The sequence below is a fragment of the Piliocolobus tephrosceles genome, chromosome 9 (assembly GCF_002776525.5).
Source record: "Piliocolobus tephrosceles isolate RC106 chromosome 9, ASM277652v3, whole genome shotgun sequence".
Taxonomy (NCBI): Eukaryota; Metazoa; Chordata; class Mammalia; order Primates; family Cercopithecidae; genus Piliocolobus; species Piliocolobus tephrosceles.
This window is the reverse complement of record NC_045442.1, coordinates 803,009-814,613: the sequence shown is the minus strand read 5'-3', so window position 1 is coordinate 814,613 and position 11,605 is coordinate 803,009. Positions and strand designations below refer to the sequence as shown.

Below are 11,605 nucleotides of genomic sequence, written 5' to 3'. Positions count from 1 at the left end.
GCCCTGCACCCTCCCCAGCCCCGCACCCTCCCCAGCTCTGCATCCTCCCCAGCCAGGCACCCTCCCCGGCCTCTGAGCAATGTGCTCTGCCGTGAGTCAGCTCCCGTCTTTGCTCCTCTGGACACCTCTGGGTCGGGTTCACAGCTCCCAAGGGGAAGCCGTTAGGATTTCATCGAGATTCAGATCCGCCCTCCCTTTCTAGAAACTTTCATCTAACGCAGCCTTTGGCCTGAGTCCCGGAAATCACGTAACCCGGAGATGTTCCAGTGAGTGGCCTGGCATGGCCAGCCACTGTCCCGACGCTGGACACCTGGGCACAGAGGGTGGCTGGACATTCCTGGACGCCCAGAGTCCAGCTGGGGTTTAGATGGGATTCTAGGTAACAGAATACGACGCTTGAGTGACAGACGCGTCAGTGCCCAGAGGAGGAGGACAAGCTGGACCCCCACCTGACTGGGGCTCGGAGCCATAGGAGAGGGTGCTCCCAGCTGCCAGATGGGCAGGAACAACTCCCCGGACACAGGTGGGCTGAGGCTGTTGTGAGCGGCCCACGCCGGGCGGTGGTTGGTGGATGCTGGACCCAGCAGAGCCCCCGGCCCCGCCCCAGCCCCGCGCCTGCAAGTCCATGGCAGTCACTGCCCAGCGGCGGCGCGAGAAAAGCGGCGGCCTCCAGCGCCCTCTGCCGGCCGACCTGCACTGCGCGCCGGGACGGGGCCCGGAGCCGGTGGTCCTGGCAGGCAGGGCCGGGCAGGCAGCTTGGAGACGGCCGGCCGGGCACAGACAGACCCTCCCACAGGCTGCAGCGGCGTCTCCTCTGAGCAGCTGCCAGCAGCTTCTCCACGCTCGCTGCAGGACACTGGGGTCCTCAGGAAAAGACCTGCAGCCACAGGAAGGCAGGGGAGCTCACCGTGCTGCATCGTCTGGTGAGACCCAGGCAGGGCCTCCGGGACACCTCAGCTGCTCCATCATCCAGCCTTGGACGCGTAGAGGCCACTGCTGCAGGACTTCTTGCGGGCTCCTTGTGGGTAACCGGGGCCACGGGCCACAGAGGAGTGTAGTGGGCTGGCCTTACTGCACAAAGCGCGCCCTGAGCTGTCCCTGACACAGCTGTGCCTGCTGAGGACGCCAAAGGGGACTTCAAGGCCAGAACCTGTAGCTCCGTCTCCTGCAGAGGGTGCAGGGCTGGCTCGGAGACAGTGGCCTTCTGTGTGTCCAGAGCAGGGTCTAGGGGATCCCTGTGCCTGGCAGCAGCAGGACCCTGGGGGGCTTTCTGTGCCACCGTTGACCGTGGGAGCAGAGCAGAGATGCCCGTGCTGACATCACAGGTCAGCCGGGTGTGGACAGCTGAGCCCAGGCCCTGCTAGAACAAGCTCTGGATGAGACTGTCCCGGCCGGGTCCCCGTGGCCTCTATAAGAAGTTGGGTCTGCTTTCCCACTCCGTGTCCTGTTTTGCCACCTGTGGGCTTAACAGCCAACTCTTTGCCAAAGTCATGTGTGGCTCACTCCCCCCTGTCTTCACCTTCAGAGAAACATTGGTCTTTATTTCTCCCGGGGCCCCCTCCCCGCTCGGCAGGAACAAACTGCCAGACTGGCTGGGTGACAGCGTCAGGCAGGTTTCTCCTGCTTCCCATCCAGTGGGGTGGTTGGATGCCTTCTCAGAAAATCAGTGGACTGTCTCTGGTCTGTCCTGCACCACAGCTGTGTGCCGTGGGTCCATCCCAGACACTTCTGCATCCCATGGGCCCCTCTATCTCACTGTCTTGTCATCTACTTTGCGTGGCAACGGTGTAACCGCTGTAGCTCTCTTAATCTCACAGTTGGCATTGTATGGCTTTTTCCATCCAGTTACTTTCAACCTACTTGTATCTTATATTCAGTGTTTCTATTCTAGTCACCATGTTCCAGGAGCTTACTATCTATTCTGATAATCTCTGTCTTTGAATTGGAGCTTTTAGCTTGTTAAAATTAATTGGAATTTTGATTTGGTTGGATTTAGTCTACATTTTACTCTTTGTTTTCTGTTTTTACCACTTTAAGTGATTGTTCTGCTCTTTGGAATTCTTCCATTTCTCCTTTACTTCCTTCTTTTGGATTATTTTAACATTTTTAAAATTTTGTTTTAATATATCTATTAGTTTTTTTGTTTGTTTGTTTGTTTGTTTGAGACGGAGTCTCGCTCTGTCGCCCAGGCTGGAGTGCAGTGGTGCGATCTCGGCTCACTGCAACCTCTGCCCCCCGGGTTCACGCCATTCTCCTGCCTCAGCCTCCCAAGTAACTGGGAGTACGGTCACCCGCCACCATGCCCAGCTAATCTTTTGCATTTTTAGTAGAGACGAGGTTTCACCATGTTAGCCAGGATGGTCTCCATCTCCTGACCTCGTGATCCGCCCACCTTGGCCTCCCAAAGTGTTGGGATTACAGGCGTGAGCCACTGCGTCCAGCCTAGTTTTTACCTGGTTTCCTATGGTTGCTCTAATGGATTAAAATCCACAACCTTTCCACATCCTATGTAGAGTAAAAGTGTTCTCTTCATATAACACATTTATAGAAAACTTGAAACTGTATAGGACTGTTTCCTGCCTCCCGCCTTTCCTCCTACAGATGCTGGGCATAGCACCATCCCCACGTACCCCACACAAGGCGGTGCTCAAGTTCTTTCTTGAAACAGTCATTGAAAGAGGGAGGAAATTAAGAAGGAGGAGACAAAGCTTTTCTATTTATCCCTCAGCATTTCTGGTGTCCTCCTTCCTTCCAGATAGTCCAAGTTCCCCCAAGTAGCCCAGGGGCTCCCTGCTGTTCTGATGAAGTCCACAGCATGGACCCCCAGCCCAAGGCCCACCGTGCAGGTCTGGTTAGGGTTTTCCACAGGTGCGGTGCCTGCGGAAGGGTCCGCTACCCCTCCACCCTGAATAATTTCAGCTAACATTTCCTGAAATACAAGTCCATACATGGCAAGTGCTCTTAGTTTTATTTTTATCAGAAAGTGTCTTTATTTCATCTTTATTTCTGAAGGATATCTTCTTGGGATATAGAGTCTGGGAAGCACAGGTTTCCTAGGGGCTCCCAGAGAACTACCAGACCCAGGGCCACCCCTCCCACCCCTGCACCTTGGAGCCCACTGAACGCGTGGGGCAGGGGTCCGTGGCCGACCTGGGTGTCCCCAGCAGCCGGGGAGAGAGCACCCATGGGGGATGGTCTCTGAACTGACCCCTAGGTCACCCATGCTCCATAGGGCCGGCAGCCAGGGGGTCTTATGGCTCAGGCCAGGGGCTGGAGGCCGTGAGCAAATGCACCCGGTCCAGGACACACAGCATCATGCATGGACCCCTGGGTGCCCTCAGCACGATTGCCAGGCCCTGCGGAGGGGAAGGTCAGCCCCTGCCCTGGGCTTGGGCCGTGCCTGTCAGGATGAGACTGTCCCTCCAAGGCAGGGTTCCCCAGTCTGACAGGGAGAGACTTCCACCCTCCGAACTTCTTCCCCTGAGGCTAAGCGGGGCTTTAAAACTGTTTAAAACGGGCACCACTGGTCACTGGCCACGCGCACTACCCGTGGGGAGGGGCCATGACCTGGAGACTCAGTGGGACACTCAGCTCCCTGTGTGACCCCACGCAGCCCTGGGGAGCGGTCAGGGGCTCCTGCAGCTGCAGAGAAGTCCGCAGCTAACAGAGCTCTCCCGGGGCCCACCTGTTCCGGGACCTGGCCAGGGCCCTCTCCAGGCGCAGAGGCCCGCGGGAGGCCAGGCGAGGCCGGCACAGGCTGCTCGGTGGGTGGTCGGGGGTCGGGGGTCTTGGTCCCCTCCTGCTCCGCCCACGCCCGCCGCTCTCCCTTGCCCCGCGGAGTGGGGGAGGGACAGCGCTGTCCCCGGAGGATGCAGGCAGCGTCTGCAAGGGGGTTAGCGCCTTCCTCTCCGGCAGGTTTTACCTCGTCAGTGGAGGGGTCCCCTTTATCATCTGTGGGGTCACGGCTGCCACGAACATCAGGAATTACGGGACAGAGGACGAGGACGCGGCGTAGTGAGTACCGGGCGCCCAGAGCTGGGAGCTGGGAGCAGCGGGTGGGCTCTGCCCGAGGTCCCTCCGGGGCACCTGCGGTGGGGGAGACCAGGACGAAGCAGCAAGGCCTGGGCCTGGACCTGGGGCTCGCCCAGAGCTGCGCCCCTCCCAGCTCGCGCCCCTGAGGAGTGCGCAGTGTCCCCTCCTCTCCCAGGGACTCCAACCTAATCTTTGCCTCTGGACGAGTCAGGCCTGGTTAGCCTTCTATGGGAGGGGTCTGGGGACAAATAGCGATTTGGCAGCGGCACGGAGCTCAGCTGAGAAGGGAACTCCCATAGAGTAGAACGAACCCAGACGTCCCGCCATCGGTGCCCAGAGCCAGCCTGGAACCCCTGATTCAGGCCCTCAGTTCCTTCTGCGGACCCAGGATGGCCCGCCCGCCTGCCCTCCGCCTGGCCCCGCCCACCCGGCTCCACCTCCACCTGGCCCCGCCCACCTCACGCCGGACCCGCCCACCCGGCTCCACCCTCTGCCTGACCCCACCCATCCAGCGCTGCCCTCTGCTCAGCCCCGCCCGCCTAGCTCTGCCTCTTCCTGGCCCCACCCACCCAGCTCTGTCCCTGCTCCTGCCCACGCAGGCCCACCCTGCACCTGGCCCCCCGCCCGGCTCCACCTCCGGCCACACCTGGAACACCTTCCTGGCTCCCCGACCTCCCAAGCTGGTAGGGCCAATAGGGCGCCGTTCCCATCCACACTCTCAGCGACTCTAGAAACGCCCAAGGCCCCCAGTCCGCAGTTGTGCAAAGCTACTTGCTGGTCCGGGCGGGTGCGGCGCCCTTTGCTCTGCAGGAGGAGTCCTGAGTCCTGAGTCCTGGCCGTGCTGGCCCGGCTGACGCTGACGTGCGTCTCCCCACAGCTGCTGGATGGCCTGGGAGCCTAGCCTGGGCGCCTTCTATGGCCCAGCCGCCGTCATTGCCCTGGTCACCTGCGTGTACTTCCTGGGCACCTACGTGCAGCTGCGGCGCCACCCAGGGCGCAGGTACGAGATGCGCGCACAGCCCGAGGAGCAGCGGCGGCTGGCCACGCTCGACGGCAGCCGTGGGATCCGGCCCAGCACCCCACCCGCACGCGATGGCCCTGGCGCCTCGGTGCTGCAGAACGAGCACTCGTTCCAGGCACAGCTGCGCGCTGCCGCCTTCACGCTGTTCCTGTTCACGGCCACCTGGGCCTTTGGGGCGCTGGCGGTGTCCCAGGGCCACTTCCTGGACATGGTCTTCAGCTGCCTGTACGGCGCCTTCTGCGTGACACTGGGGCTCTTCGTGCTCATCCACCACTGCGCCAAGCGCGAGGACGTGTGGCAGTGCTGGTGGGCATGCTGCCCACGCCGCAGGGATGCCCACCCTGCACTCGATGCCAACGGGGCCGCGCTGGGCCGTGCCGCCTGCCTGCATTCGCCGGGCCTCGGCCAGCCACGGGGCTTCGGGCACCCACCAGGACCCTGCAAGATGACCAACCTGCAGGCCGCACAGGGCCACGCCAGTTGTCTGTCCCCAGCCACCCCGTGCTGTGCCAAGATGCAGGGTGAGCCACTGATGGCAGACGAGGCACACATGCACGCACAGGAGGAGGGTGCCTTCGGGCACGACCCCCACCTGCACGGGTGCCTTCAGGGTAGAACTAAGCCGCCCTACTTTAGCCGGCACCCGGCAGAGGAGCCCGAGTACGCCTACCACATCCCGTCCAGCCTGGATGGCAGCCCCCGAAGCTCGCGCACAGACAGTCCCCCCAGCTCTCTGGATGGCCCGGCAGGGGCACACACGCTGGCCTGCTGCGCCCAGGGTGACCCCTTCCCCATGGTCAGCCAGCCTGAGGGCAGCGATGGGAGCCCTGCCCTCTACAGCTGCCCCACACGGCTGGGCAGGGAGGCAGCGCTTGGGCCCGGCCACCTGGAGATGCTGCGGAGGACACAGTCCCTGCCCTTTGGTGGCCCCAGCCAGAACGGGCTGCCCAAGGGTAACTTGCTAGAAGGCCTGCCGTTTGGCACCGATGGGACCGGCAACATCCGAACAGGACCCTGGAAAAATGAAACTACTGTGTAGGCGGAACAGGGGACACAGAGTTCCTGGAGGAGCTTCAGAGCAGAGTGGGGGGCCCATCTGCCACATGAGGTCACTGGGGGCACCAAAGTGACCCCACCTTTCAGAAGCAGTTCACACCCCTGCCCCCTTCCTTGTGAAAGACCTCATTGGGGAAAAGCTCTGGGCCACGCCCACTCCTTTTGTCCCAATTCCACATGCTGGTCCCTGCACAAGGTCATCTGGTTTCTGTCCTGTGGCCTCCAGTCCGGGGCGCCCCAGAAGCAGAGCAGGGGATTCCAGCAAACGACCCACCCAGACCCCAGCGTGGCCCTGCCCGAGATGCCCTGCTATCCACGGAGTCCTGGCTTCCCCTGGTGTGGCCAGGCGGGGCCGAGATTGCAGCAGGGGGCTGCCCTGACCTTTCCCAGTGTTCAATGTGTGTGTCTTGCATTCTACTCCAGGGGTGGTGGTGGCAGGTCTGTCCCCAGCATTCTCACTCTGGGCAGAACCCTCGGGACCCACTGCTGTCGTGTGTCTGAGCCACTCCTGCAGCTTCACGGGACCCCTGCACACCTCTGCCCACTCAGTGTCCCTTGTCAACCCTGTCCTTGTCATAGCCCCAGCCCTACAGGGCTGAGAGCACCACGGATGCTGTGGGCTACAGCTGCGCTCTGGACTTTGGGGATGGCTGTCGGCCTCAGAGGCCCAATGGTGTGCTCTCAGGGGCCCAAGCCTTGGGAAGATGCCCAGACATCCTTTAGTGAAGACTCGACTTCCAAAACCAGCCGCTGTTGGGACTGGATTCCACTCCAGTATAGGCACTTGGCAACAAGGTTTATTCCAAAAAGAAGAAGGGCTGGCAGACGGGACATTCTCATGGACAAAATTCCTTTCCCTTTTTCTCATCTCCATGAACATCTGGGCACCAAGCCCTGACTCAAAGGACAGATGTGGATGATCACAAGCCTTCTGCGGAAGCAAGTGGCCCGTCCCTTGGTGGGAGGGAGTCCAGAGGGCCATGGGTGTGAAACTGTGCACAGCTTCCCCTCCCTCACTCCCTCCCTCCTCCTTGTCTGTGACACGTGTTCACCCACACACACACACACATGTGCATATCACACACGTATACATACACACAAACATGTGCATACCACACACATACACATGCACACACACAAACACGTGCATATCACAAACATACACTCACACACAAACACGTGCATATCACACACACACGCACACACAGTGCATATCACACACCTACACATGCACACACACACATGTGCATATCACACACATACACACATGCAAACACGTGCATATCTCACACACACACGCACACACACAAACGTGCATATCACACACCTACACATGCACACACACAACCACATGTGCATATCACATACATACAGACACACAAACACATGTGCATATCACACACATACACATGCACACACACAAACACGTGCATATCACAAACATACACTCACACACAAACACGTGCATATCTCACACACACACGCACACACACAAACGTGCATATCACACACCTACACACACACACACACACACATGTGCATATCACACACGTATACATACACACAAACATGTGCATACCACACACATACACATGCACACACACAAACACGTGCATATCACAAACATACACTCACACACAAACACGTGCATATCACACACACACGCACACACAGTGCATATCACACACCTACACATGCACACACACACATGTGCATATCACACACATACACACACATGCAAACACGTGCATATCTCACACACACACGCACACACACAAACGTGCATATCACACACCTACACATGCACACACACAACCACATGTGCATATCACATACATACAGACACACAAACACATGTGCATATCACACACATACACACACGCAAACACGTGCATATCTCACACACACGCACACACACAAACGTGCATATCACACACCTACACATGCACACACACAACCACACACATATCACATACATACAGACACACAAACACATGTGCATATCACACACATATGCATGCACACAAACGTGCATGTCACATACACACACAAACGTACATATTGCACATATGCACACACACGTGCATGTCACACACATACACATGTGCACACATAGTTAACACACACGCACCTGCCATGCACACGTGTGCACACACGTAGCAGTGTGTTTTCCGGCCGCCCACACACTGGGTTTTCATTGGAGAGTGTTTCACCCTGCAAACGTCAATGTCAGCAGACTCGTGGGTGCACTCTGCTATCCAATCGGGAGGTCTCACCAGGCGCAGAGCCTCCCTAACGTGTCCCTCTGTGAAGAGGGGTGTTGGGGAGTGTTCCCGGCGCCTGCTCGGTGGAAGGGCTCTCTGGAGGCACTCAGTGTGTGAGTATGAGGAGCCCCACTTCCCGGGGTGTTGGTAAACTTGACCATGACGCTGTAACCCACAGTGTGCTCCTCCCAGCAAACCCCGTGTGTCCTTACAGGTCAACCAGACGGGCCACCGGATGACTGCCAGGCGGCTCTGCCTCTGCCTCACCTTTTCACCTGCTTCCGTAGCTGGTGTGAACCCGAATCCCCCTGCTGTGCTGTGTACACACTGTAGGTGCAGAACCGTCCACACAAAAATACAGTCTTGGCATCGTTGGTTCTTTGTGAGGCTGGTTAATAGCATCCCCGTGTGTTTTTCTCGCCCTAGATGGGGGTAGAGGGACACCTGAGAGTGTGGCCCCCTTCTGTGTCCTGGATCCTGGGGCGAGGCTGCTCTGCCTGGCCCCTCCAGCCCCTCATGAACTTTCTGCCCTCATTGCTCCTGGCTGAGCAGAGAGGCCTCCCACCACTCAACCAAAGAAAATCAACATGAAACATTAAACCTCTGTGTGTTTCTATCCTAACTTAGCCTCATGAGTCCACTTGGGACTGGTGTTGGGCCATATCCATTTGCACGTAACGTTTTGGAGCATAAACATCCACAGCCTGACCACCCCAAAGGGCTCCTGGCTCAAAGTCAGCTTCCACCAGACCATGGAGCCAGAGCCAAACCCTGCGTTTCGCATCTGACTTTTGTGCCATTTCCTTCCTTGAGTGTGCCCGTGTGCCTGCGTGTCGGATGGGATGGAGCGTGGGTGCACGGTGGCCTGTGCAGGTGTGTGTGCCTGTGTGTTGGATGGGATGGAGCGTGCGTGCACAGTGGCCTGTGCGGGTGTGTGTGCCTGTGTGTCCTTGTGTCAGATGGGATGGAGTGTGGGCACACGCCGGCCTGTGTGGGTGTGCTTGTGTGCCTGTGTGTGAGTGGCATGTGGGTTGTGTGGTGTTGACATGTGTGCGAGAGTGTGTGCCTGTGTGGTGTGCAGGTCCCTCTGTGGGAGTTGTGTGCACACATGCACGTGTGTTTGAGGGTAAGTGTGCATGTGTGTGCATGCTCTTCAGAGGAACAGTGTGAGGCGGCCCCTCCGCCCTGCCTCTGTGCTGGTGTGTCACCTACCACACAGCAACACCGTGATGACTTTAGTCAGCTTAAAGGACTAGGAAGCAGAGGCTGCCTGTGCCTCCAGACCCTGACAGTTCTTCTCTGGAGCGGTCCTAGCTGAGGAGGCCTCCAGTCCTGGGAGACACACACACAGTGGCGTCTGCTGCATCTCCCACGAAGGCCCCGACAGGGCTCAGATCTGGGCAGCTCTGTCTCTGAATAAGCTACCCCTGCAGGGGCTTCGGGCAACTAAGGAGCCCCCACAGGTTCTGTGGGGAAGGGTCTGGGTTGGGGCCCACAGGCTCCACCTGCCTGACCAGGACTGACGGCAGCTGCAGGAAGCCTGTGTGGGGACCCTGGAAGGAGCTCGGGGCCCTGCCCTGATGTGGTGAATGCACCCCACATGCAGAGACTGGCTGCAATGGGCACTTCCGCACCTACCCAGTGCCCAGATGGTGCCTGACCAGTCCTGCCACGTGCCCCCGACCCTTGGTGCTTGCATTTCTCAGGGGACGCTGTTGGGACCAGCATAGGCCTGAGCTGGAACAGTGGGTGTGTTCACTGTGTGGGGACCGTGGACCCTGCTCCCCTGTGTCCCACCTCGTCACATGTCCCCTCCACTGCGCTGCCAGGGTTTGTACCCGAGCCCAGAGGCTTCTGCAGAGCCTTTACCGCACAGGCACCTTGGGGTGGAAATCCTGCCTGCCGTACTCAAGGCCAAAGACTGTTCTGTGGCCTTTGAGGGGGGTGGGGTGGGGGTACCTTGGGCAGATGGAGGCCGGCCCTATGTCTGCAGGGGCAGCGTGTGCGCAGGGAGGCAGGGGACAGAGGAGGTGGGGAGAGAACAGGGTGAGCACCCCGTGAGGACAGACAAAGTGCTGTGAGGCCAGGTCAGTGGTGGGGTAGGGGCGGGGCCTGGTGGGCATCCGGGGAGGCTACTGGGGACAGGGACAGAGAAGCCAATTTGGAGGGTCCCTGGGGCCAAGTCTGAGCAGGCATCCGAGTGCTGTGGTTGTTCAGGGCAGGCGGAGCAGGAGGGGCATAGGAGGGCCTGGCACACGTGAGAGGCCTGTCCCTTGGGCCGCAGTTAGAAGACCAGTGTCTCCCAGTGAGACAGGTCAGGCTGCAGGGGCTCAGCGGCCAGACAAGCCCCTCATGCCCGCCGTGCCGGCTCCTCTGGGCCCAGAGGGAGGGCTGCTAGGTGAGCTGGGGCCCACCAGGGCAGCTCCCACCATCCAACGCTGGCCGTCCAGGCCTCCTGGGTGCTGCAGCGCCAGAGCCTGAGCACAGACATGGCTGCCCACAGACGGTCCTCCACGGACCCAGGACCCCGGACCCCAGGCTGCATCCCCCCGGACCCCAGATCTGCCCCCCGGCCACAGATCTGCAGATGGCTGAATTCCAGAGGACAAGCAGAGCAGCTCAGGCCCAAGTGGGCGGGGACTCAGACCTCACACCTCTGTCCTGTGTCCCAGGAAATGACCGGGGCTACCAGGACCTGCCTTTCCTTTCCACTCCCGTCCCAGGACGTGGGTACTGGGAAAACCAGTGTTAAGAGGACACTCTTAAACTCACTCTAATTACTTCTTTTCTACATAAATATCAACAACTTCCCTTGTAATCACAGCGGACTCCATACTCACAACTCCAACCACACCCAGCATAGCCCTTCAGGGAGGCCTGTAGGGCAGAACCAGCAGCAGAGGCACCCAGAGCTCAAGTCACTCCCTGCCAGCCTCCCCCCGTCTCTTCCAGACAGGGTCACTGAACAAGCCACAAGGGGATACAGGGCTGACATCAGCCAGGGACATAGCAGGTGAGTACCCATGTCTGTGCCCTGGTTCGGAGATTACTCCAAGTCCAGGTCCTAGAGGGGTGAATACCCCTGGTGAGGCATAGCCTGAGTTAGTCCTCCTGTCTCTGTCATGGTTCAGAGAGTACCCTTGGTCTAGATCCAATGGACTGAGTACCCTATTCCTGGGTTAGAGCTCCTGTCTCTGTCATGGTTCGGAGAGTACCCTTGGTCTAGGTCCCA

The 11,605-nt window shown here is 59.2% G+C and overlaps 1 protein-coding gene across 1 annotated transcript in view; it reads left to right on the top strand.

The window, feature by feature from the left end:
* The window catches only part of ADGRA1 (adhesion G protein-coupled receptor A1), a 44,991-nt gene extending 38,198 nt beyond the window's left edge, over nt 1-6,793 (top strand). The window contains exons 6-7 of the mRNA XM_023185831.2: nt 3,916-4,014; nt 4,910-6,793. Coding sequence (XP_023041599.2) covers nt 3,916-4,014; nt 4,910-6,092 — 1,282 coding nt within the window. The 3' untranslated portion in view covers nt 6,093-6,793. The remainder of the gene's footprint in view (nt 1-3,915; nt 4,015-4,909) is intronic.
* The last annotated feature ends 4,812 nt before the right edge of the window (nt 6,794-11,605 follow it).